This window comes from Bos javanicus, chromosome 16, assembly GCF_032452875.1.
Source record: "Bos javanicus breed banteng chromosome 16, ARS-OSU_banteng_1.0, whole genome shotgun sequence".
NCBI lineage: Eukaryota > Metazoa > Chordata > Mammalia > Artiodactyla > Bovidae > Bos > Bos javanicus.
The window spans coordinates 61023146-61049150 of NC_083883.1; the positions used below are offsets into that span (position 1 = coordinate 61023146).

At 39.0% G+C, this 26005-nt stretch overlaps 1 protein-coding gene and 1 long non-coding RNA gene across 5 annotated transcripts in view; one reads left to right on the forward strand and one right to left on the reverse strand.

Annotated features, from left to right (window-relative positions):
- The window catches only part of RALGPS2 (Ral GEF with PH domain and SH3 binding motif 2), a 163105-nt gene extending 147771 nt beyond the window's left edge, over positions 1 to 15334 (forward strand). For 3 of the 4 annotated variants that reach the window (XM_061383320.1, XM_061383322.1, XM_061383321.1), the window contains 3 exons: positions 3890 to 3995; positions 6783 to 6874; positions 9645 to 15334. In XM_061383320.1, coding sequence (XP_061239304.1) covers positions 3890 to 3995; positions 6783 to 6874; positions 9645 to 9674 — 228 coding nt within the window. In that variant the 3' untranslated portion in view covers positions 9675 to 15334. The other variant, XM_061383323.1, reaches the window with a different exon arrangement.
- Positions 1 to 26005, reverse strand: part of LOC133228037 (uncharacterized) — a 44929-nt gene that overhangs the window by 15745 nt on the left and 3179 nt on the right. The window contains exon 2 of the long non-coding RNA XR_009730035.1: positions 18026 to 18308. This is a non-coding gene — a long non-coding RNA (uncharacterized LOC133228037). The remainder of the gene's footprint in view (positions 1 to 18025; positions 18309 to 26005) is intronic.

A 26005-nucleotide genomic window follows, 5' to 3' on the forward strand; every position in this document is an offset into this window, starting at 1 on the left:
TAATCTTGGAGGTAATTCTTTTAAGCTGTAAAGTTCATAATTAGGACAATCAAAGAAATTATAATAATGGACTTTATATGATTATGTCCATTAAATTTCTTAAATGTGAACCATTGTGATTATATAGTAATATCAGTATATTCTTAGAAGATACATGTTGAAATATTTAGGGTTCAATATTATGTCTGATGCTTACATTTAAATGTTCAAAGAGATCAAGCAAATGCAAAATGTAGATATATGGGTAATCCTTGTAGCATTCTTAGTAGTTTGAACTTTTTCAAAATTAAAAGCTGGAGGAGGAAAAAAGTCACTAATAAAGATATATGTGTTCCTATATGTAAATAAATGCAGGAGGAAGAAATGTGGAAACCTACACCTGTTTTATTGCTTTGTAAAGTATGAATTTTTTTTTTCTTTGCATGTGAGAAAAAGAGCAGACTTGGGAATAGACAAGAGAGGAGTATGACTTCTTAATGTTTTAAAATGAAAGCATTCACTGTAAAACTATTTATAATGAAAGTATATTCATTATAACTTTTAAAAGTTTGCAGATATCTTTGAACCTCTCTGCATCGTAATGAGTGAATAAATACTGTTAGATAAGTTAAAAACAAAGTCTACACCTGAAAAAGAAGTCTGTAACATATGTAAAGACCTTCCGCAACTCAGTAAGGATAAAACAACAGTGGAAAGATGAAATAGGGAGATAAATAGAAAGTGAATATAAATGGTTAATGTACATGAAAAGGTGATGAACCTCACTAGCTATCAAAAAGGCAGATTAAAGAAATGCTTTTTTTTGACCATTAGGCAGAAATTTTAAAGATTGATAATGTAGCATTGGCCATGATGTAGGGAAACAGACTATGACCCAAAGCTGGCAGAAATTTAAATTGGTACTTTTTGTGGTGGACAGTCCTACTCAGCATTTAACTTAATAATAACCAGTGATTCTTTATCTGAAAATCTGTTCTTTGAAAATCATTAAGCTAGTGCACAAAGATATCTATAGAAGAATATTCCTGTTCTATTTATAGTATCAGCAGTCTGCAAACACTGAAAATACTTATTATTAAGGAAATATGATGGGTAAAAACCACAAGTCAGAGTATAAGTATACCCCCATTTGTATATGAAAACCAACAACAACAAGAAGTCTTTGGTGTAATGCAGACAGAAAGGTCCAGAGGACTACACCCCAAAGGACGGTAAATTCTGGGAGCAGGATGAGGTTCAGCTGGTGGTCGAGGGCATTTGCACTCTGTGAATGGGCTTATATTGCTTGAGTTTTTATTATTATTACTGAAAAAAAGCAATTTATGCAGAGGTTTTTGGGTCTAAGAAAAGATATTAGAAAATCATGCTGTATGCTTTGATATAAACTATAAAACTATCAGATAGCTATGTTTTGCCAGTTTGATTCTTCGTAGCATTGTTGTTGCTAAATCGTGTCCAACTGTTTTGCAATCCCATAGACTGTAGCCCTCCAGGCTCCTCTGTCTGTTCCTTCTTCAAGGGATCTTCCTGACCCAAGGATTGAACCTGTGTCTCCTGCATTGGCAGGCCGATTCTTTACTGCTGAGCCACCAGGGAAGCCCTCTTCATCATATTAAAGCTAGTTCCTAATTCCTTTGGCTTTCATTTTTGCTGTAACCATGTTGTTAAAAATAATGTGATATGTTCCTTCTTTTTCCCATTTCTTTAAAATTGTGAAATATATACATGCAGAAGAAGATATATTGTATACGTGTATATTTTAAAGAATAATAAATAAACACGTATATGACTCCACCCAGCATAAGAAGAATCATCCAAGTCTTCCCAGATAGCATCTTCTTCCTTATCAGCCATGATAAGGATCTTAGTTCCCCGACCAAAATCAGACCCATGACCCCTGCATTGCAAATGCAGAATCTTAACCACTGGATCACCAGGGAAGTCCATACTTTGTGATTTTAATGCATATACCCCGGATTATTAATGTTTGAAATAATTTTTTTCATGTTTACTAGCTATTTGTGTTTCTTCTATAAAATGCCTGGATAAATTATTTTGCTTATTGAATAATTTGTTTTCTTACTAATTGGTAAAAATTTCCTTATATATATTCTGGATACTTATTAGCAATTATGTATTACTAATATCTTCCAATTTGTTCCGTTTTTGTTTCACTCTCTTTGTGATCTTTTAGTGAATGGTTCTTAGTTTTAAAGTAATAAAATTTATCTTTTATGCTTAATACTTCCTGAGTCATATTTTTTAAATCCTTCTCTAACGTGAGTTCATCAAAATGTTCTGTATTTTCTACTAGTAAAGTTTTACAGTTTGCTTTAAAATCATTGACCCACTTGAAGTCAGAGGAGGGTATATGTGAGATGTGTTATGAAATAGGCATTCATTTTTATTTATCTGCCTGGAGAGGTTATTTTCCTGACACCATGTGTTGAACAGTCCGTTCTTACTTGGCTGGTCTGCAGAGCCCATGTTTGTCGTTTGAGTTGGCATCAGTACTCACAGATTGCTTTCCAGACTTCCATTCCCTGTCAGTCTCTTCTTGTCCTAGTAGCTCACAGTCTCAGTTACTATAGATCTGTAAGTCTTGTTGTGTAGCAAGGCAAGTCCTGCCTAATTCTTCAGGAGCATCTTGGCTGCCTCTGATCCTTTGTCTTACACACAAATTTCAGAATCAGCTTCTCAAGTTCCACATAAAACCCTACTGAATTTTTTATTGAAATGACACTAAATCTGTAGATCAATTAAGGGTGAATTGACATCTTTGCAACACTGAACCTTTTTCTTCATCTCATGGTATTTTTCTGTTGATTTAGGTCTTCTTGAATGTCTTTTGACTGTTATACTTTCCTGTATGTCTTTTGTTACATATATTCCTAGGTACCTTTCTTAGAAGTGACTTTTATAGTTCTAGTGTATAAAATTGCAGATGACTTTTATAGTGATCTTTTCCAAGCATCCTTGCTCATTTTTCTTATTAGTTTGGTGGATTTTCTGAACTGAATGGATAATACTATCTGCAAGTGATGGCAGTTTTATTTCTTCCTCATCCTTGTACCTTTTATTTCTTTTTTGTTCTCTTATTATGCTGACTAGGTCTTCCAGTTCAGTATTGGATGAAAGTAGCAATGGTAGGCATCCTTGTCTTGAAACTGACTTTGAAATGTTTTATGCATTTTACCCTTGAGCATATATTGCAGAATTTTAGTTTGGGTTTTATTTTATTTTGTGTTTTTCTTTCCTGTATACTTTGTTCAGGTTTTTTGTTTTGTTGTTGTTTTTTTTTTTTTTGGTTGGGGGAAGAGGGGAGTGTCGTTTGTTTCTTTTGTTTGTTTAGTAGGTACTGTTGAATTCCTTGGAAGGGAATTTCCTAATTCAGTAACAGTATCTACCAAACAAACAAAAAAATAAATTCCAAGTCTACCACAAATATGCATTATATTCTAACAAATGCTTTTATTTTACATCAACTGAGTTGATAATATTTGAGTTGTGGCTCCCGGGCTCCAGAATACAGGCTCAATAGTTGTAGCACACAGGCTTAGTTGCTTCACGGCATGTGGAATCTTCCTGAATCAGGGATCGAACCTGTGTCTCCTGCCTCGACAGGGGATTCTTTACCACTGAGCCACCAGGGAAGCCTGACAGTTAAACTTTTGATAAAGAGTTGAAGCTGGGAAAGATCTGGAAAGTAGGAGATGATCTGAAGAGGGCATGCCTACATGGAATTTAGTAGTAAGAGGCTGGAGCAGAGCCAACCAGCAGGAAATCTTGTCTCTCCCTAGGAGAAACTGAAAATACACTTTTTAACAATAAGTTTTTACTTAGGATAAGCCATAAATTTTGTGTTTTTATTATTTTTTTTGTCTCTCAGTTTAAATCAACATCAAATAAGAACGTGTCTGTAGTAGGATGGATGGTGATGATGGCTGATGACCCAGAACATCCGGATCTCTTCTTGCTTACTGACTCTGAGAAAGGTGAATCATTGAAATAACTAGGGGTTACTATACAACTTTAGATAACCCAAATTTTAGTTTAACTGGAATACTCAACTGGGGGCATTGCTTATATTGTTCCACCTCTTAGGAAATATTTCTGTCATGTGATGTATGCTAATTATGCCAATATTTTTAGATATCAGTATCTATTAATTGCTTCTTTAATAAGCTTATTTTCTTTGCTACATGGGAATAAGCTTGAAGAGCTAATAATCAAGAAAAGAAAGAGGGAATTTGAGAATCTATAAAACACTGTTACTTTAAAATCTCAGATTTACAATATGCAATACCCCTTCATTTATATCTTGAATAAATTGTTATTGTTAAATTCTGAATGTGGCAAAAGTTTTCCTTTAAATGGTTTGTGTTCCATTATTTTTAATTAAATTAATTGGTTATTTGACTCAAACCACTTTCCATATAAGTATAATTTTAATTATAATTCTTTGGTTATAATATGTAGTGGAGAAGGAAATGGCAACCCACTCCAGTATTCTTGCCTAGAGAATCCTGTGGACAGAGGAGCCTGGTGGGCTGCTGTCCATAGGGTCGCATAGAGTCGGACTGAAGCAACTTAGCATGCATGCATGCGTTGGAGAAGGAAATGGCAACCCACTCCAGTATTTTTGCCTGGAGAATCCCAGGGATGGAGGAGCCTGGTGGGCTGCCATCTGTGGGGTCGCACAGAGTTGGACATGACTGAAGTGACTTAACTGTATAATATGTAGAGACATTTATGAGTAACATTATTGGCTGTTAACCACAGGAGTTTTTAGAATGCACGAGAGAGGCTGGAGGGTGGGCCGTGTAGAATCAGGTCGTGTGTCTCCTTACCCTGCTTGTGTGTGTCGTGGGGACCTCAGTGATCATCAGAACAGATCCTCACATGATTGTAGCTCTTGCTTTATAACATCTGCCAGCCATTGATGAGCACCACAGAGGAAGCCAGAAAGGAAATCGTTTCGCATCTGCCCAGAACCTTCCACTTCGGCAACTCACTACTAAAATGATACTGTATTACATTTTATTGACTATAAAGTTATATTCTTGATTTCTGTTTCTTTAGAATGTATATCAACAGATATGCTGCTTTTAGGATATTGTGGTATTTAGAGTAAAAATTTAAGAAAACATGCAGAAAAAATAACAGCAAGATGTCACATTTTGAGGTGAAATAGACTGATTTACAGAGTAAGGTGTTTCTACTCAACGTTCTGAATTCAGCCTCCACCCTGCCAATCCCAAAGACATTCATTATTTATAAAAGTACATTTTAAAAGGAGATAATTTTCATAGTATTTAGTTAACAAATTCTTTGTTTTCCTTTGATTCCTTGTGTGTATTAGTCACTCAGTCATGTCCGACTGTCTGCAACAACCCCGTAGACTATAGCCTGCCAGGCTCCTCTGTCCATGAAATTCTCCTGCAAGAATAGTGGAGTGAGTAGCCACTTCCTTCTCCAAGGGAATCGTTGATTCCTTAGTGTACTTGATAGAACTACTTCTGAGTACAAGGTTTTTATGAAATCTATACTGACAGCCTTTTTCAGGAAGAAGAGTAGATAAATGGCCCCTGTGGCCAGCTTGTCAGATATGCCTGTTATTTAGGTTGATCTGATGTTTGATCTGGGTTCAACAAGCAAAAAATGTTATTTGAATAATTAAACATATGGTGAAGAGAACTTTTGCTTCTGAAAATGAATAAGTCTTTGATTGTTAAAATCTCAAAGAAGAGCTGAATAAAGCCTACATATAGATCAGATGAGGCTCCTGAATCACTGGATGTAGTTATAAAGGAAAGAGTAGAAGTCAGTAAGAACTGGGAAATAAGAACAACTCAGGTCAGTGCGAAGGAGAACTAAGCTTAACTTAGGGCAGCCTATACTACATGAATCCCTTCTTTTCTCAGTTTATTACCTTAATACATATAAATGTATAAAAATACTCTTATCGTGTATCAGTTTTTTATTAGTCAACATAAGGTCTAAATGGTCTTTCCTAGTAACTTAGATGGTAAAGAATCTTCCTACCAATGCAGGAGACCCAGGTTTGATCCCTGGATCAAGAAGATCCCCTGGAGGAAGGGAATAGCAACCCACTCCAGTATTCTTACCTGGAGAATTCCATGGACAGAGGAGCCTGGCAGGCTACGGTCCTTGGGGTAACAGAGTCGTATGAGACTGAATGACTAACACTTTCACTTTCAAGGTCTAAATATATACGTCACAAATGAAACAAATGAATTTCTAATTTTCTAAAAGAGAAAAAGGTGCTTTCTCAGATTTTTCACATAAACCCTTATTAGACCTAGGAACTTCTCTAATAATTTTGACAAATGTAAGTAAAAACTAAAAGCATAGGTTATATTGATGTTAGCTGATTAATCCTTAATCACATTAAATAGCTAATGTTTAAGTGTTAAACATGTTAGAACATTTTGGCCTATAAAAATTTAGTCTTAGCATCTACTAGTATTTTGGTCATCTAAATAGTGCTGAGAACTGATATTCTGTACTCTCATCCATGCATACAAATGTAGAGAAGCCAAACAATTGTTTTATTTAGGTATACTTAAAGATCATGTAAGAAAACAAAATACTTCTCTTCCAATTGATGAATAGCAAAGCAGTGACTTTCTGAATAAATTATAGCTTGTGAATGTAGCATATGGAACTCTGTATTGGAAAATCAGGTGATAGAGAAATAAACTGAGACTGAGAACTGTCATCAATTTTTGTTGTTTTCCCCTTGTTTTTAATAATTTTAGGAAATTCGTACAAGTTTCAAGCAGGCAGTAGGATGAATGCAATGCTGTGGTTCAAGCATTTGAGTGCAGCCTGCCAAAGCAACAAACAACAGGTGAGCATTTCTCTTCATCCTCAGAAGAGTCCATAAACTGGGAATGTATTTAAAAGAGCTGGAAAGAGAAGTATGTGGACTGATTTTTGGAATGAAGTAGAAAAACTGTGTTGTTTATGTTCTTTTTTTGTTGACCACAGTCAGCAAGACGTGAGGTCCACATTTTAGTGAGGGAGATGGACAATAAACAAGTGAACAAATAACAGCATTTCAAAAAGTAAAAACTCTATGAAGGCAGCAAAATAGAATTAGGTGATATGAAGGGATGGGAGTAAAGTCAACTTTAAATAAATTAAGAGTGAACAGCAGAGGTGTCCCTAAGGAGATGACAGTGACGTGAATGACAGGAGGGAAGAGCCACGTGAAGATAAGGGAGAGCAGAGTTCTGGTGAAAGGAAGGGAAGTGCAAAGACCCTGAAGGTGAAACAAGCTTTAAGGTGTTCAAAATAGGGAGGTGTAGCCTGTGTCAGAAGAATGGGAATGAGAGGCAAGGAAACGTAGCTTCAGAGGTTAAAAATTTGATGGTACCTTGCCAACAATTATTCTAATGCATCTCTATTTGTTCTGTTGACAATTTTATGTGGGTTCCTATGCTTGCAGTGAAACCCAAAACGATTTGGACTTTTTCCTTGTTTTTATTTCACTGAAACAAAGATGGCCTAACCCACAGAGGTCTATGATGGGAACTCGGCTGCAAAGAGGAATGAATCCATAGTGCTGTGTTCCCCAAATCCTGCTGCTGATTTAAAGTTGAACAATGAATTGGGAGGGCAGACATAAATATAACTGGAGTTAAAAGTTTTTACACTCTTTTTGGCCAGTTTTTAGTTGAAAAGTTTATTGCCTGTAGGTACTGAAATACAGAAGTATATGGTAAATATTATCAGTAGCTAATTTTGAATTATATAATACATTGTAGAAGTTTATAAAGCTTATAAATGTGTTTTTTACCATGTGCTATCAGTACCTAAGTTATAACCGCTTTTTTGGTATAGGAAGAAAGTAAGGCTTAAAAATGCTAATAAATGACCTCGACAAGGTCAAACAAATAAAAAAAGTAAAACAAACAAACAAAATTAAAAAATGGTGGACCTAAGACACAAAGTCTGTCTTCATTCTGTAGATGCGTTCTTCTTAAATATTGTTGGAATGGGCTTTGTTCTCTTATAATTTTTGTTTTAAAAATAATAAAGCAAAAATTACATCCTTGCCCTTGTCAAATTAGTGTCTGGGACAGGATGAAGGAAACAGACCTTCTTTTGCCTAAACCAAGTTCTTGAGGATTCAGTTGCATGCATACATTTTCTTTAAATGTGGCCTTAAAGTATTGTATCATTTTTTTTAATCTGAAGATTTCAAGGTTAATCTAGAGAGTGTATGCATACCAGCATAGAGATTCAGTTTCTTTTACTGTATTAGTGGATCTTCCTGCTGAAAAAGTTAACCAGATGTGTATAAATGGTTTGGTTTTGTTTTTTCAGTTTGTTTGTTGCTATACTTAGAAGAATGAGAGAAGTAGCAAATTTATAAATTGAAGCCATGAAATTTGAAAACTTAGTAGAAGACTGTAACTCAAATACAACATCTTAAACCATCATCAGGCAACTTAGGAGGAAATGAAAATTTTACCTTATTTAAATATGGATTTCTTATAACCAGACCTGAGAATTTATACTTTAAGTACTCGTCTGTTCATACTGTATTTTATTTATAATTCACTTATGATTACATCATCAAATAATTTTTCATTCAGAAGCTGACATGTGTAAGAGATTAATCTTTTTTTTTAGTGTCCTAGGTTTTCAGGAAAAGGTTGTTACAGAACTGTTACCCTCTTTTTAACTTCCCTGGTGGGCCAGTGGTTAAGACTCCATGCTCCCAGTGCAGGGGACCTGGTTCTAACCCTAGTGAGGGAACCAGATCCCATATGCCTCAGCTAAGCATCTGCATGCCACAACTAAGAAAAGAGAGGGAGAACTGTTAAACTCTTCTAAAGGACACAGCAATGACTACTGATACATGAATATCTCTACCAGCACAGCTTTGGAAAACTGGTAGTAAAAGTTAAGAGCATTTTTTTTAACATGGCAAAACCCTCTTTAGTCCTTAACTAGATGACCCATCAACTAATTTTTAAAAACAAAATATATTTATATTTCTAAGAATTATTGTTGAATTTTAGATTTGAAATCGAATTAAATTTGATCCAGTCTATTAGCAGCCAACTGTTATTATAGCCTGTAGATTTTTCAGAGTCACAAAGTGTCAGATTAGAATTTATCTAGTGATGAGTTTTATTCTTTTATACTCATTTCATGATGACAAAGAAATTCTTAGTAATGTCTGTTATAAAATTATGCTGATTTTAAAATTTGCATGTAGGAATTCATTATAATACGTATAATGAGAAAATTAATGATGACAGGTGTGTCTGGAATCTCACACCTACTAAGGCCATACTTACTCTTTCCTCACTCATTCATTTATTCACTCAGCAAATGTCTACTGAGCTCCCCTGTGTTAGACAAGAAAGGTATTGTCTCTGCCCATTTTGCCATCCAGATTTCAATTTACTGGAAAGGGTATTAACTTATCTCAGTGGTTTTTCTCTAAAAATGTTCTAGTATATTTTATCCATTATTCATGAACAATTACAATACCTTCTATCAAATTCCTTTGGGCTTAGTTAAAATGACAAGGGAAGATAAGAAATAGTACTTTGAAGAACACCTTTCAAATACTATCAGTTTGTAATGCTTATATTTTTTAGGTTCCTACAAACTTGATGACTTTTGAGTAAAAACGTGATAAAGAACAAGGTGAACTGTTACCCTAAGTGAAAGCGAGGACCTGATGCAAGAGTGCCAGCTACAAACCAATCCTGTGCCAGGCAGAGCCCAGAGGCTCCGTCTCAGCCTCTGAAGTCCTGAACCAAAAAAGCACTAATTTCAGGGAATGAAGTGAGATATTCCCAGGGAACACATCAGAGCTGTAAAACAAACTGCCATGGACCATGCTTCTTATCTCTGAACTGACCTGTGGAAACCACTGCCTTAATAGAATGAAAGGAAAACCACCACGAAACACCAAACAGTGCGTGTGAATCTCCTGGCGGTGCTGTGCTTGGAATAGATCGTAGCTAATTTGCATTTCTTTTAACTTTGTACTAATTTTGGAGGGGGGAATCGCCTTTTTTTAGATACACTTTAAAAGGAAAAACATATTTCTTATGGGTGACATCAGGAGCTGGTTTTGAACTGAAGTGTGAAGATGTTTCAGCTTAGTAAGGTCCTACCAGCCGCCTCGCCCAAAGGTTTGCTTAAGCTTCCATGAGTCAGCGGCCTCAACGCGCTTTCTCACAGCAAGAGTGTAGGAATTAGAAATGTTAATAATGTGAGTTGTTGGGGTTTGTTTGGGACTGGGGTGGGGTGGGGGGTTGTTTTGTTTTGGATAGGGGAGATTTTTTTTTTAAACACTAAACTTCTGAAATTTAGTACTGTATGGGGTACATTATTTCCTGCTGGAGGTATAAAGGCTGAGTGTTCACATGCCAGACACTTTTTTCAAGTGGGCTCCAGAAAACATGGTTGTTTTTAACTGGGTTTAAAGTTTGGCCTTCTATATGAATTCATTGTTGGACCACATATCTGCTTAGTAGAGAACTGTAATCCCAACCTAAACTTTTCTAAGAAGATTTTACAGTAACTACAGTTTTCAGGTTTAAGTGGATTATCCCTTCTTTCACTCACAGGTGATTTTTGTCATCAAGGGTGATGGATCAATATTTTATTAGGATATTTTCTTTTACAGTGTTAAATGTGCACAATGCCAGTTTTTTTTTTTAATTGTTTTCATTATTTTTGTTCAATATGAGATTCAGGATCACATTTGTTTAAAAGAGAATCTACATGTGTTTGTATGCATGTATGTATTTTATTATAAGGGATACAGAATAATTTTCAAAGGGAAAAAGGTGAAAGAGAGGCTGGAAATTTTGAGTATCAAAACTTTCCTTCCTACTTAACTTTCCTTTATCACAAACATTTTTCTCAAAATTTACTAATAGGTCCTTACCATGAAACCATATTTTGTTAATAGTTGATCAAGAGAGTTTTGTGAGAGCTCTTTTATGCAATAATGCATTTAACTTCCAAAATAAATGTTGAGTTTAAAAAAAGGAGGAAAAAAAAGTTTGAAGGTGAAATGCCTTAGAGTTTTAACCAAAAAAAAAAAAAGGGGCACTTGAAAAAGGCTGTGTGTTGGCTGTTATAAACTCATGAGGCAGCATGAATTTCGCCTATGGCCCAGAGTAAGAAGTGCTTTTTGACTGATAACTTCTAATAGATTTCTATTACTTTGGGCCTCACATAAAAACTTTCAGATTGTATTCTAGGGGAATTTTATCTTTTTCCTTTTTAATCATAAGTATTTCATCCTTGAATCCATGAAACTTACATAGAAAATATTGCTTGTTAGAATAATTAACTAAAAGTATATCCATTTGGAAAGTAGAAGAGCTTTCTCAGATTGCTAAATTTTTAAATTTTGTTTTCTGTTTGAAAAGTATATTAAGAGTTCAAATATTTTTCTCACATAGTACAGTTAGAAATACCACTATTTCTGGTTTTGTGGGAAATGACATGAGCTGGAGAGGGCAAGAACATAGCTGAGACCTCCCAGCACAGCCCACGCTGGGCATGGAGAAGACCCCCTCTGCATAACCAGCATAGCAGTATTACTCTGAGACCTTGCACATCTGACTTTTGTTTTAATTTTCTTAACTTGTTTGTTTCTCTTCAGAAATAAGTGTTTTTAACAGTGTATGTGCTTTTAAAACACATTGTGGATGAGAACCCTGTGGATTTTTTATTACCTTGTCTGTTTGTCATAAATAAGCTAAAGTAGACTAAGTGGTAGGCTAACCATATTGCTGAAGATGGGCAGCTGGAAGTCAGAGCCTGACAGCACAGTTTTGCCAAAGAGAGAGCTCAAGTGGAAGACGTGTTTGATATTTTCAGCGCTAAACACAAGGCTGCTTGTGCAGAGTGAGAACAGTGTTCAGATTTGGTGACTAGACCACACATAGATTTGTGGCCTCTGACTGACGGAAACTCTGAACTGTGCAGCGGAAGTCACCATTGTTTTCTTGTCTTCAGATTTGTCCATTCAAAAGCTTGCTCATTGCTTTTTAAGGCTACTTTAGCATTTGAAGCAAAGAGAATTCCAGTGGGAGAAGTGAATTAAAATAGTGTGGGTGAATTTTTGATCTTATAATTCACCAAATGAGACCTAATAATAATGCAGGCAAAAATAAATACTACAATATTAAATATTTAGGCATCGTGTTAGTGAGAAGATGAAATTTTTCTCCTCTTACTAGGCCTACCCTTAATAAATTTGTAAACTAGCACCTCACAAGCTTGAAATTTTCACCAATATTAAGCCCATTTTTTTCTCTCTGAGTCAAGAAAAACTCATTGGAAATTCCATTATAATTTAAATTTAAGCTAGTTTTTGATAAGCATAATGATTGGTATATTATCCAGCCTGGTGCAGCAGTATAATACCAACCAAAATACAATTTGAGGCACATCTCATTTAACTGTTTGAACATGGAAGCTTATTTTTCATGCAAAAGTAACCTCTAACGGTTTTTAAAATGCAGCTATAAAAATCACTGTATGATGACCTTGAGGAGCTCTGATTTTGGTCTCATGCCCCCTCTGTGTGTGAGTTCTACTTATTTTTTTCAGAGACATTATTTTTAATATAACCTCCAAACTATAAAAATTAAAAGAACCAATCAAACACACCTTCCTATTACATTTTCTTCACTGTGTAAATATTATTTGTGTAAACATTACGAAAAGGGATCCAAACAATTTGAGTCTGAGTATTTTTCTTCCTCCCCAAGCATATGCTTCAATGATAAATGTTTTCCTGTGCGAAAAATGCCATATGACTGTTGTGCTACCTTCTGTATGGACTGTTTTGGTATTGTATCTTTCTGTATGTCAGGAACTTAGGGTGTTTGTAGCTGCAGAGTTTCTGTAAGTGGCTTTATTCCTCTTCTAGAAGGTTTATAAAGGAGCCCAATGTGCACTGTTACAGAAGGGGAAAATGTTTACAGTCTCTAGTGTATACACCTTGTATGTTAGTTGAAACCAGGGCCCGCCAAGAGCAGCCTGGCCTATTGCTCTCTTAGGATTACTAGAATTCACTTGGCCAAATGATTTGAGCAGAAGTCTTTTTTTTTTTTTTTTAGGTTAAATCTGTAGTTATAGATGACTTTACTGCTAAAAACAAAACTACAGGACTTGGTATTAGTTTAAAAGTCAATAATAGTAGATTTAACCCATTAACTATCCACTCTTGATTTCGTTCCTATTTTCTGAGACATGGTCCTTTTCAATGTTCTTTTAAACCACCATATTATCTTTTTGCTGTAAACAAGAGGTACCAGTATTGTTAACAGAGGATAATATCAGTTTTTTCAAAAAGCATCTGCCTCAAAGGCTTTTGAAATAATTGGATCCCTTTTTGAAAATGAAAATGAATTTGACTGTGTCCTGGTGGAACAGTAGTACTGCTGGTGCGTGATAGGTGATACAAAGCAAGTGGTGAGGTATGTCTGACTTCTTCAGTGGTCTTTTAGGGTTTGCTTTTATTTTCTGTCTCTCTTCTTTTATATTATTTCTTTCAGGCATAGTAAATTTATAATTTTACAGCCAGAGTAGTATTCTCTTTTCTTGTAACAAACATTGTTATTTAACACATTGATGATAACAATTTTCTGTGTGAAGTTAACCTTTTTTGGTTTTGCTTCCTTAAAAATGGCTTGTGTCTAAGGTGACTTGTTTTATTTTTTTGCCCCTATTTAGAGGATTCTAACAAAAGAGATCTGTGTGAGCAAACTTTTAAGCTTTCTGAAAGCTATTTCATTACACTGGTATCTCCAGTTGTAGTGCGGGGAAAATTTGCTCAGTGCCTTATCAATTTGAAGACCAACTTTAGGGCATCGAGTGTGACAATAATCATTTGGCTTCTTACTCCTCTTATTTCAGGAGTGTGTGCTATTCCTCTCTCCACCAGCTTACTCTTGCTCACAGCAAGTCTAAGAAAATGCATGCGGATCGCTCTGGGTTATTATCGCATTCCTCCTTGGCTTTGAGTCTTTTCAGACAAGCTCCTTCCCTGCTCCTCTCCTTCCAGGGGAGAAGATTAAAAATAAACCCTCCAAGTCAGCCTTTAGATGAACACGCCTAAGAGCAACTTTGAAGAACATCCATCCAGCTGAGTTTATTTTTATTTTGTGTTGTTGAAATTGTTTTGAGCATAGATTCAATTATCAGTCCTTTCAGAAAATCCTTAAAAGAATACAGTACAGCCAGAAAGATTTGTTTGGGTTCTATAAAAGCTACTAAAATCCTGAAATGAGAGTTCCTTTGCCCAGAAGTGAGATTTAGTTCAGTACATTCTTACAATTAAACAGGACTCAGAACAATAAGCGGTCGCTTCACCTACCGGTTAGTGTTAACTTGAAGATACTGTCAGGAGAGTGAAAACAATGACAAGGTATAAATTAAAGAGAAGTTGAGAGACTAAGCTAGCTTTCTCAGTGAAAACAAAGTGTGGAAGCATTTTGCTTCTCTGAGATCTGGAGATACTGTTGTTCAACAGAGTCAAAATGCTCTCTTCACATTTTGTAAAGGGCTGGTGTGTTCTAGAGGAGGCAAGTAAATTTAGTCTTTAAAGCCAAATGAAGGGATTAACTGGTCCTTGAAGGTTATTAGTAGGATTTAAAGTTTGATTCTAGTCATTTGGACTGCAAAGTGGTGATGGGATTAAAGGAATACATAATGAAAGGAATGCTTTGGGATTGAGCTTTTTTTTTTTTTTTTTTAATAGACAAGTAGAAAGTTTCATAATTAGCTATGCTTTAGATACCAGGTAACAAATATCAATTTTCCCATGAAGATATCACCTATTAAAACTATTCACAGAAGATAGTCCAATAATTATTGACTTACTAAATCTGACAGAGTAGCTGATAAAAGTCACCAGACTCAAGAGTTTCTATACCTTGATTATCGACAGATCCATTGTTTTACAGCTGACTGAAGTATGTATGTGTGGGGAGGGGATGGGGAGCTCATTCACAGTGTAATCTAAAGGAGATAAAGGCATCTGTGGGGATGAATATCCAATAATGATAATATACAGGAAAACACAAGCCATTTTTACTCTCCTTCATCCCGGTTAACTTGAGGTACTAAAGATGAAGTACTCGTTTGCACTATGACCTCCTGGAGTGACGTGCAGCTTGGTTCCTCTCTCACTTTTGATTTCTGTTTAATATGCAAATGTGAGTGTGAGATCTTAAGTGTGTTTGCTTAAGCTAACTTGAATTTAAGTACAGTTTTCTGAAATATTTCTATTGGAATAAATTACTTAAAAATATAGGTTGTGTGGGGATAATTTGTTTCCATGGTTACATTTTTATCATTAACTTTTAAAGAAATGCTTTAAGTTGATTTCTTTTTTCCCAGTCTTTCTAGAATAGTTGACTAGGATTTTGTTGGTACAAGGAAGCTTCTGTCTGGGTAAACTTCAGTTGCTCTTCTCTATCCCAGAGCAAGGATATGCAGCATGCTGACAGATGGTGCCTTGGGGAAAAGAGGTCAAGGGTATAATATTTCCGACATATCTATCTCCCCACTCCAAGTATGTTATATGAGCAGTCTCCATAGAGGCCCTCTTTGCTAATACTATATTTCATAAATTCCAAACCATGACACTCACTTCTCACCATTTCTGAGAACAGAATCCGCCATCAACCTAGGGAGCCTTAAATTAGAAGAAGTACCAAAATACATGTGTTGAGTCTCCTATAAGTTATCAGCTGGGGTGTTTGCTCTGCCCTTTCTTAGAATTCCATGAGTTTGCTTCTAAGAAGCTTGGGAAACCTCCAGATGGGACTGAATGCCCAGTGTTTGGGCACACCATAACCCAGTTTTCAACTATTTTCTCACTTTTTTGATGGCTTTTGAAATTTTTCACTGACACTGTGCTAGAACCAAAAGAGAGTGACTGTTCTCTTCTTGGGTGAGCCTGTCCTTGCCTCACATAGCACCTCGTTCTCCGTGTGTGCATGCTGAGTTTCCGGGTTCCCTCCTCGTTTCGTTAGTGGCTGTTCCCTGAGCCAGTACCACATTGTCTTCATCCCTGGATAGCTGTGTAAGTCTTGATGTCTGATGAGGTAATTGCATTGTTTTCATCCTCCCTATGAATTCTATAATCAGTGTGTCAGGTTCAGTGAAAAAAAACAATATTTTTATTGGACTTGCTTTGAATTTGTAGATTAATTTGAGAATTAATTTGAGAATTAACAGTTTGAAAAGCTTACTCATCTCATCTATGAATATGAACTGTCTCTGTTTTATTTAGGGTTTTTAATGTCCCTCAATAAAGTTTCATAGTTTTCTCCCTCCTAGTTTCATACCTCTTTTATTAGTTTATTCCTAGGTAAACTAGTTTTTGTTTCTGCTATGAGTTATCTGTCTGTAGGAATGCTATTTTTATGTTGACACTTAACACCCAGCAACCTTACTGAAATCCCTTATCCCTTAATTCTAATGGTTTGTCCAGTATGATTCCATTGTCATATTAGCTGCAAATAAGGTAACAGATTGTGAGAAAATATTTGGAGTTTATAAAACAAAGGATTCATATCAAGAATATACATGGATTGGATTTTTTTGCAAATTAATAAGAAAATGTATTCAGTAGAGAAATGTGCTAAAGGGTATGAATAAACAGTTTATAGAAGGAGGCCTATGTGGCTAATCTATGAAAAGATGCTCAACCTCAGTTAGTAGAGAATTTCAAAGTAAATCATGGAAGAGCTGTCTCATTAAACCTGTCAAACTGGTGAGGCAGTGCCAGAGAGCATCTGGGCAGTATTACAGAGATTGTGTACATATACAGAGCATAAGAATTCAGAATTCCGGCCCTGGACTGCTTACTGGCTGCGTGATCTTGAGAAAGTGACTTAACCTTCTTCCTCAGTTTCCTCTTCTGTAAAATGATCACAGCGACAAGCCCACCTCAGAGAGTTGTGCGGCTCACCTTAGCTGATGTCTGTAAAGCCCCATGAGCAGAGCCGGCACTAGGAAGAACTGTCAGTGTTAGGGAGAGTTGGAATCAGTTACGGAGAGTGGGATTAGAGGTGAAGGGGAGAATAAGGAAGAGGTATTTGCCTAGTTAAGTCATAGTGAACTGAGAAGTATCTTATAAACCTTAGTAAACTAAATGAAGAAATAAACCAGGTATATTCATTACAGACTAACTGGCAAGTAGAGAAAAACCTGAAGGACAGCCACCTAAAAAAAGAACCCTACTTTATTATTGTTGATTATTAAGATCCGTATTTCACCCACCTGTTGCTTGTTCAATGATGACTTCTGAACACCACCCCCAAATTGCCTAAATCAGAATATGAGGACAGTACCTGGTGCACACTGAACTTTGAATTCATTTTGCTCTGATTTGCCCATAGCCCAGGCTCAAGTGAAAATAACAGTTACTGAATTTGCTTTGTTATTGCCTAATTGTCAAAACCAAGTTGTTCATACAGTTAAGGTTTGGAAACTGTTAGCATCTATATTGAGCTGTTGCAGAAGAAAGACAAGTTGCTGTTTTTATTGACAGAAACTATTCTGAGATTTTAACATGAAAACAGAATCCTTTTCCATTAGGCATGGAAGAAAAACCTGGAGATTCACATTGAGTTTCTTACTTCTTAAGCAATTATCAGTAAGTACAAACAATAAGTACAATCAGTGAACCTCTGCTGACCACTGAGCTCTACAGTAGCCATGTTTTAAGACCTCGTGCAACCTCAATGATGTGTTAGCAAATCTTAACCACACGAATACAGGATTGGGATTTCTATGTTGAAAGAGATTAAATAACTGTACTTTGGGTTGTGGTCATATCTACCTGGATCTTTGGTATAGACAGCCTACAAAAAAGTTGAGAGTATGACCTGATGTAGTTTGAATTGAAACCTTTGATTCTAGCCTAACTTGCTGTGACATAACTAATTACGTTCTATGTCTCATTCTAAATCAAGATAGTTCATGAACTTACTTGAGTGACAAATTTTCTGTGATTCCTTAGTTTTACTAAATTAAAATTCCCAGACTCTTAAAGGAAGACTCATTTCTGGTTCCATGTTTCTCCTTTAAGAAGAGGCTTGTATTCGTGTTTCCTCTTTGGTTAAAATCATCCGTGGATGCCTTTTGTTCTTTGCACTTACTTCCAGCAGGAGGGCCTTTTGCTCTAAAGGGACTCTCAGAGAGGGCCGTCAGACGTCTGATGATAACTTGACGTTTTCTGTTGGCAGTTCAAGCTCAAGTACCTGCCATCCAAACTGTGAAAAAGGAAAAGGACAGTGACAGAATGTATTAAATGATGGAAGTGTCTTATACCATAGTGAGCTGTGTGTTTTGAAGCGGTAAAGAGAACTTTTCATATAACACCTACAGCCTTAGAAACCCATCAGTATATACTCATTGCCAAAAGAGGTAATGAGCTTTTCAGCCTAATTTAAATCGTAGGAGTGGGTTATCTGTCATAGTGTCTAAAACAGATCATCTCTTTTTTTATACTTCTCAGTCAGTTCAATTCAGTCGCTCAGTCGTGTCCTGAGCGATTTACGATTTACTCTTTATGACCCCATGGGCTGCACCACGCTAGGCTTCCCTGTCCATCACCAAATCCCGGAGTTTACAAAAAACTCATGTCCATTGAGTCAGTGGTACCATCCAGCCATCTCATCCTCTGTCATCCCCTTCTCCTCTCGCCTTCAATCTTTCCCAGCATCAGGATCTTTTCAAATTAGTCAGCTTTTCACATCAGGTGGCCAAAGTATTGGAGTTTCAGCTTCAGCATCAGTCCTTCCAATGAACACTCAGGACTGATCTCCTTTAGGATGGACTGGTTGGATCTCCTTGCAGTCCAAGGGACTCGCAAGAGTCTTCTCCAACACCACAGTTCAAAAGCATCAATTCTTCGGCACTCAGCTTTCTTTGTAGTCCAACTCACACATCCATACATGACTATTGGAAAAGCCGTAGCCTTGACTGGATGGACCTTTGATGGCAAAGAAATATCTCTGCTTTTTAATTTGCTGTCTAGGTTGGTCATAGTTTTCCTTCCAAGGAGTAAGTGTCTTTTAATTTCATGGCTGCAATCACCATCTACAGTGATTTTGGAACCCTAAAAAATAAAGTTAGCCACTTTTTCCACTGCTTCCCCATCTATTTGCCATGAAGTGATGGGACCAGATGCCATGATCTTTGTTTTCTGAATGTTGAGCTTTAAGCCAACTTCTTGCCTCTCCTCTTTCACTTTCATCAAGAGGCTTTTTAGTTCCTCTTCACTTTCTGCCATAAGGGTGGTGTCATCTGCATATCTGAGGTTATTGATATTTCTCCCAGCAATCTTGTTTCCAGCTTGTGCTTCTTCCAGCCCAGCGTTTCTCATGATGTACTTACTCTGCATATAAGTTAAATAAGCAGGGTGACAATATACAGCCTTGACGTACTCCTTTTCCTATTTGGAACCAGTCTGTTGTTCCATGTCCAGTTCTAACTGTTGCTTCCTGACCTGCATACAATTTTCTCAAGAGGCAGGTCAGGTGGTCTGGTATTCCCATCTCTTTCAGAATTTTCCACAGTTTATTATGATCCACACAGTCAAAGGCTTTGGCATAGTCAATAAAGCAGAAATAGATGTTTTTCTGGAACTCTCTTGCTTTTTCAGTGATCCAGCGGATGTTGGCAATTTGATCTCTGGTTCCTCTGCCTTTTCTAAAACCAGCTTGAACATCTGGAAGTTCACGGATCACGTATTGCTGAAGCCTGGCTTGGAGAATTTTGAGTGTTACTTTACTGGCGTGTGAGATGAGTGCAGTTGTGCAGTAGTTTGAGCATTCTTGGGCATTGCCTTTCTTTGAGTCTGGAATGACAGTTTATCCTCTCATATTAACCTTTTTTCCCCCCTTACATATTTTGTCAGTTGTCTCACTTTTGGATGTCTACTCATTTACAGTATGTTGTCTCCCTTCATTTTGTTTAGATCATTGATTCTCAACCTTGGCTGCAGTTCAGAATCATCCAAGGAACTTTTAAAAATTTCAAGGCCTGGGCTACACACCAGACCAATCCCATATGCATGGGAGCAGTCGGGGCAGGGGGCACTAAGCCTCTCAGATGACACGAATGTGTAGCCAGGGTTAAAAACCAACATTTAGGTTGTTGGTCTCTAAACACCGCAGAGGCTTTAGGACAGTGCCTTTCAAACATCCAAAGGCATAGGAATCCCCTGGAGGGCTGGTTAAGACTTCAATTGCTGGGTCCCATCCCCCAGAGTTTCTGATTCAGCAGTTTTGGGTGGGACCTAAAAATGTACATTTCTTACAAGGTTCCAGGTGCTGCTGATGCTGCTGGTTTGCAGGCCATACGTTGAGAACCACTGGAAATGAGAAACTAGGTTAGGAGGGGAAGATGAGAGGATCCATCTTCGATGCACACTAGGCTGTGAGTGTGCAACTTCGTGCTATGAATGTGGTGGACGGGGTGCTGTCCAGAGTGTGAGCATCTGTGCCAGGTGGTAAGAGGGCACAAAAGGAGAAGACAGCACCCCAAAACTCTGAGGAAGCTCAGGATGAGAGGGAGGAGGCCAAGCTTGTGCCTGGGCAGCCACAGGGTTCCCAGCAGCTATGGCATGGCAGAGAGGCAAGGACTGAGGACGCTTCACGCATATTTGATCTCTGGCCCATCTCCTGTCCCTGCAGCTCAGTGCTGACCTCTGCAGAACTGGAGCATAGCAATGTTTTGACTGCTTGCAACAAATGGCAACCCACTCAAGTACTCTTGCCTGGAAAATCCCATGGACGGGAGCCTGGTAGGCTGCAGTCCATGGGATCGCGAAGAGTCGGACACGACTGAACAACTTCACTTTCACTTTGCACTTTCATGCATTGGAGAAGGAAATGGCAACCCACTCCAGTGTTCTTGCCTGGAGAATCCCAGGGACGGGGGAGCCTGGTGGGCTGCCGTCTATGGGGTCACACGGAGTCGGACACGACTGAAGCGACTTAGCAGCAGCAGCAACAATATATTTACTCACAAAGCAGTTATTTCCGAACATCCAGGATACCCTTTTCCTCCCTCTTAACAGCAAAGCAACAGGAAGAAAATTGTTCTGTATTTGGAAGCCTTCAGCAAGGTCATTTGCTCCAATGCGCCATAGTCCCTACCACTCCCGATAGACTTTTTTTTTTTAATATTTATTTATTTATTGGATGTGCTGGGTTTTTGTTGCTGTGTGCGGGCTTTCTCTAGTTGCGGTGAGCAGGGGCTGCTCTTCGTTGCTGTGTGAGGGCTTCACATGGCAGTGACTTCTCTTTTCTCAGAGCTTGGGCTCGAGGGTGCATGGGTTTCAGTAGTTGTGGTTCAGGGGCTTTAGTTGCCCCTCAGCATGTGTAATCTTCCCAGACCAGGGATCAAACCCATGTCCCTGCATTAGCAGGTGGATTCTCAACCACTGGACCACCAGGGAAGTATCCCCGTAGTCTTTTGACCTATTTTCTCCACTCATCTCTTTAGCAGCCTAAAACAGAAGGTCCCATTTTATGACAAAGAAGGAAGCTGGCCTGGAAGTAAAGCTGTCTGCAAGAACAGAGGGAAAAGATGGAAAGAACCTAGGTCCTTAGTGATTTCCTTGTGCTGCTGAATTAACCCAACCCTGTCAGAGTCCAGCTTCTGAACTCCTTACAGATCGTGATCATCTTTTATTTTTAAGACAAGAAAAGAGGGGAAGGAGAGGAGAAAAGAAAGAAGACACAAAAGAATAGAGAAAAGAAAGATGGGATGGAAAGAGAAAATAAGGAGGAAGAAGGGGAAAAGGCAGGCCACTTTTAAGACTTATGTGCGCTGGTAAGGAATGATGGAGCTGCAAAAACATAATAGATTTCTTGCAAGATTTCTGTTTGTGCCCCCACAATTTATTAATTTTTAAAAGTACAACCAGGAGGTATTAACAGTCTCAAAATAAGGGAGAGAAACACCTCTTCCTTATGTGGTGGTATTACTGTTAAAGGGAGGATACAGGTGTTGACTCTGGGCACCCTGGTGGGCCATGGAGCCCCATCAGCCTCTGCTCTCGCCCACGGCTAGAGTGCCCTGAGCCGTCTCTGTTGGGAGCCAGGTCAGCCGCTGTTCTGCTCAACAGGGAACACTCCGTTCCTCTACTTGGGTAAACCAGACACAGGCCCCTGCTGCTGCTTCAGTCAACAGGCAGGCCGGTGACCAAGCAGCTGCCTCCTCGCGGGGTCAGTCCAGTGTCGGCAACAGGCCCTCTGCTCCCTTGGGGCCCTGCTCTGCCTCTGCTGACAGCACCAGCTTCGTCGGAGATGCTGAATTCTCATCAACTGTGAGAGCCAGATTGTTTCCCTCCTTGCTTTTGTTTTGATGTGTCTTAAAATGATTAGGCTTTTACTCTCAAATATTTCCGTTCACCCTTACTGGCTAATGAACGAGGCACCTCACACACCACAGCAGGACAAGGCGCGCTACTATGGTATCCAGTAAACAGTGGCTAAACAGTCAAAAGTCTTGCTCAAATCAAGTTCTCTTTTGTACTTGTTGTTCTTCCATCTGCCCTGAGCTACGTAATGGCTGTCCAAAAATGTAACCCACTGCACCTCTGTGAGGAGTTCAAGAAAAGCAGCTTCCTGGACCTTTGCCAGTGACTTTCTTGCATCATCTTAATTGTCCATTTGCTAGTTAACAAGTCAGTCTAGAAAGAAGTCTTTCTTCTTTTATTCTTGGAAAGTATGTACTTGGGAATGTCCAATAAAAGCCAGTATGTGCTGAATGTCTGCTCTCTGCCAGGTTCTGGCCAATGAGAGGCTGTCTCTGAGGGCTGCCTGGCTGGGAACATGAGGGCTGAGGAGAGGCCACTCAGGAGTGACCGAGCGTCTGATCAGTGATCACCTGCGTGAGACAGGTAGAGGCTCTCACCCTGCGGCTGAGGTCAGACAAAGGCAGTCTCTGGGAAGAAGGGGCACATTTCCCTGTCTGGGGACAACCAGCTCCCCATCACCGGGTTCTGGCACCTGGACCCCAGAGCCACTCTCGGCAAAGTGACTAAGCACCTGCCTCAGTCCAGCCCACTCTAGTCCTGCCCTGTGTCTTGTCACTGTGTCCCTGCAGACCCCACTCCCAAGTCCCCAGCGTATTTCATGGAAACTTGTCAATTTGATTCATCACACAATCTCTGATAGCTTGGTTATAATCTTACTCATGTTATACACAATCTCTCAGTATTCCTTATAACAACTCTAGGAGGAAAGGATACTTCTTCCCAGATAACAACAGGAAGAGTCAAAGAGGTTAAGGAATTCAGTGAGGTCACTCAGTAAGGGGTGGAGCCAGAACTCAGTCTCTGATCAGTCTCATTCTCAACCCGGGTAAGACCTTGGCTTTCAGAGCCATAACCTAGCAATTTCTGTGCCCAGAGCTAGCAGCACGAAAGCTCAGCAAATAATGTTGTGATTTATTATGTGACTCAAAGAAAGAACAACCAGCAGCTTCCTGTTTTAGTTATTCTTGCTTATGACAGTTTCTAGCTAAAGAAATTCATGTGCTGTCAACATGCAAATGTAATCTTTTTTTTTTTTTTTTCCAATGTCTGTGCCAGGCCGGAGCCTCCCTATGGGCCTTGCACGCACTGTGCTGAATCTGGTCCCTTGAGTTTACAACCTCACCACAAATACAAAACACTAAAACAATTATCACGAACAACCCCGAATTGCTTAAATGTCACGTGTTCATGTTACATCAGAAAAGTTCTGCTCAATCAGAAGGAAAAGCACCATGCTGTGGCCTCAGAGAGCTTGGAAAGACTGGGTGGAAGAGAGGAGATTTTTGTGTGGATAGGATTTAGGACCAGAGGAGAATTGAAAGCAAGAACTGGAAGTGTTAACTGACCTGGGTTCTTGGTCTCTTATTGTTAAGTTGCTCAGGGGTGTCCAGACAAGGACTTCAGGCAAGGCTTTATTGGGACTCAATTACAGCAGGAGGGCATGAGAACAAGAAACAGTTTCCCTTGCTTGCTCCCTGATGAGGGGTGGCAGGGGGTGGGGGGTTGATTTGGGCCAGTCTCTTAAATGGGGTGAGCGTAGGGGCCCATCGGTGGTTCGGGCTTCAGGGCTGGCTTAGGTGGTCTGCCCATCCGCTTGATGGTGCTGTGGTGCAAGCTCAGTCCCCTGCTTTTGCTCCCTGCACCTCAAGAGTGGCAGTTGGGTTTTGGCCTTTTCTTCGCAGGTCCCAGTCTGTCTCAGAAGTACACAGTTGAGGCTGAGAAGAGATCACACTGACAAGACCCAGGGCACAAAGTAGAAAGAGTAGGTTGGAATCCAACGGTCAGGACTTTGCCAGGATGAGGAATTGAAGGCGGAAGCTGGGAGAACAGGCAGGGAGTAGTTAACACTCCGAGGGAGAGAGAACGAGGGCCTGACCAAAGTAGGAGCGTGGGAGGGACAAGACTGAAGGAGTCTGCTCCTCTGCCCCAGGCACCCAGACACCCTGCTCTCTGGTAACCAGTACTAACTGGAATGATGAGCGATGGCTCAGGGGCAGGCTATGTTGGTCCCCGCTGGCAATACGATACCCTTTCTAGAAAAAAGTAGAACCTCCCGGCACCCTGCATGTTCAACGGCCAATTTCACTCACCTCCTCCTATCAATTGTACTTAACCTTTCCGGTCTATTTCCTCATCTATAAAATCAGCATGAAATGGTTCTTCCTTCCTGGGGTTGTTATGAGGTTGAATGAGATAATGCATGCAAAGTGCAAGGCCAGGCACTAGGCTCATAACTGCTAGTGATGAGCCACCAGTATGACAATCTGCTCCCTTGGTCAGCTAGAACCTCCTGAGCCATGAGCATGCTTTATGAGGACTTACTGCTGTGGGAAGTGGCTATTAGGAACCCCCTCTCTCTCTGGAAAGCATTAGACACTGGCAAATAGCTGAAGGTGCAATCAAGCAAATTTATATTGTGATATCTCTCAAGTTTCCCGTAAGTTAATTTGGACACAGGTAGCTTTCTAACAAAAAGTTCAGAATTGTTCCATTTTGACAGTCAACCGTCCTGTTCCTTATTTTATACTACTATCCATACAGGCTCCTCTTCTCCCTTTGTGTTTATACTGGAGTGTACCTGAGCTAAACTGTAATGGAGCTCTGGGTGGGAATCTGGGATGCTTTAGACCCACCCATAGAGGTCAAGGCCTGAGAATACTAGAAGGATCTGAGAATACTAGATGGGCCCTTCAGTAAGACTTCACCCATTTCATCCTCCAGGGCACTGTGCCATACATTTGGCATATGTCATGTTATGTAATCCTTACACCAGTCTCGTGAGGTAGGAATTGTTAACATTGTTATAAATGAGGAAATAGAGTCTTGGTTGAAGGGTCTTGCACACATACATCTAGCCAGCACTGCAGCAAAGATCCTCTCTCTTGTGTGTCTGGCTGAAGCCCCTTCTTTCCTGCATGTGTTCCTCCCTCAGGTTGTCACTCCAGGCCTCATGGTAAGCCTAGTACAGTTGTTACTGTGATTTTAAGTTTAGCATTTTTTGTTGTTGCTATAGGATGCTTAAGAGGTTTATAGTTCCATTATGGTGGTTTGCTATAATACTTCTAACCTGTATATTGTTTTTTAGTCACTAAGTCGTATCTGACTCTTTGTGACCCCATGGACTGTAACCCACTTGGCTTCTCTGTCCATGTGATTTCCCAGGCAAGAAGACTGGGGCAGATTGTCATTTCCTTCTCCAGGGGCTCTTCCCAACCCAGGGATTGAACCTGCGTGTCCTGCATTGGCAGGAGGATTCTTTACCACACAGCTACCTGGGAAGCCCTCTAATTTATATAATTCGGAATAAATGTAAACACCGCAAGCTCTAATCAGCCCCAAATAGCATGTTATTTCATGACAAATAAATAACATGTTGAATGAAAACAAAAGCCATAGGACAGAGTATGGAAAGCCATG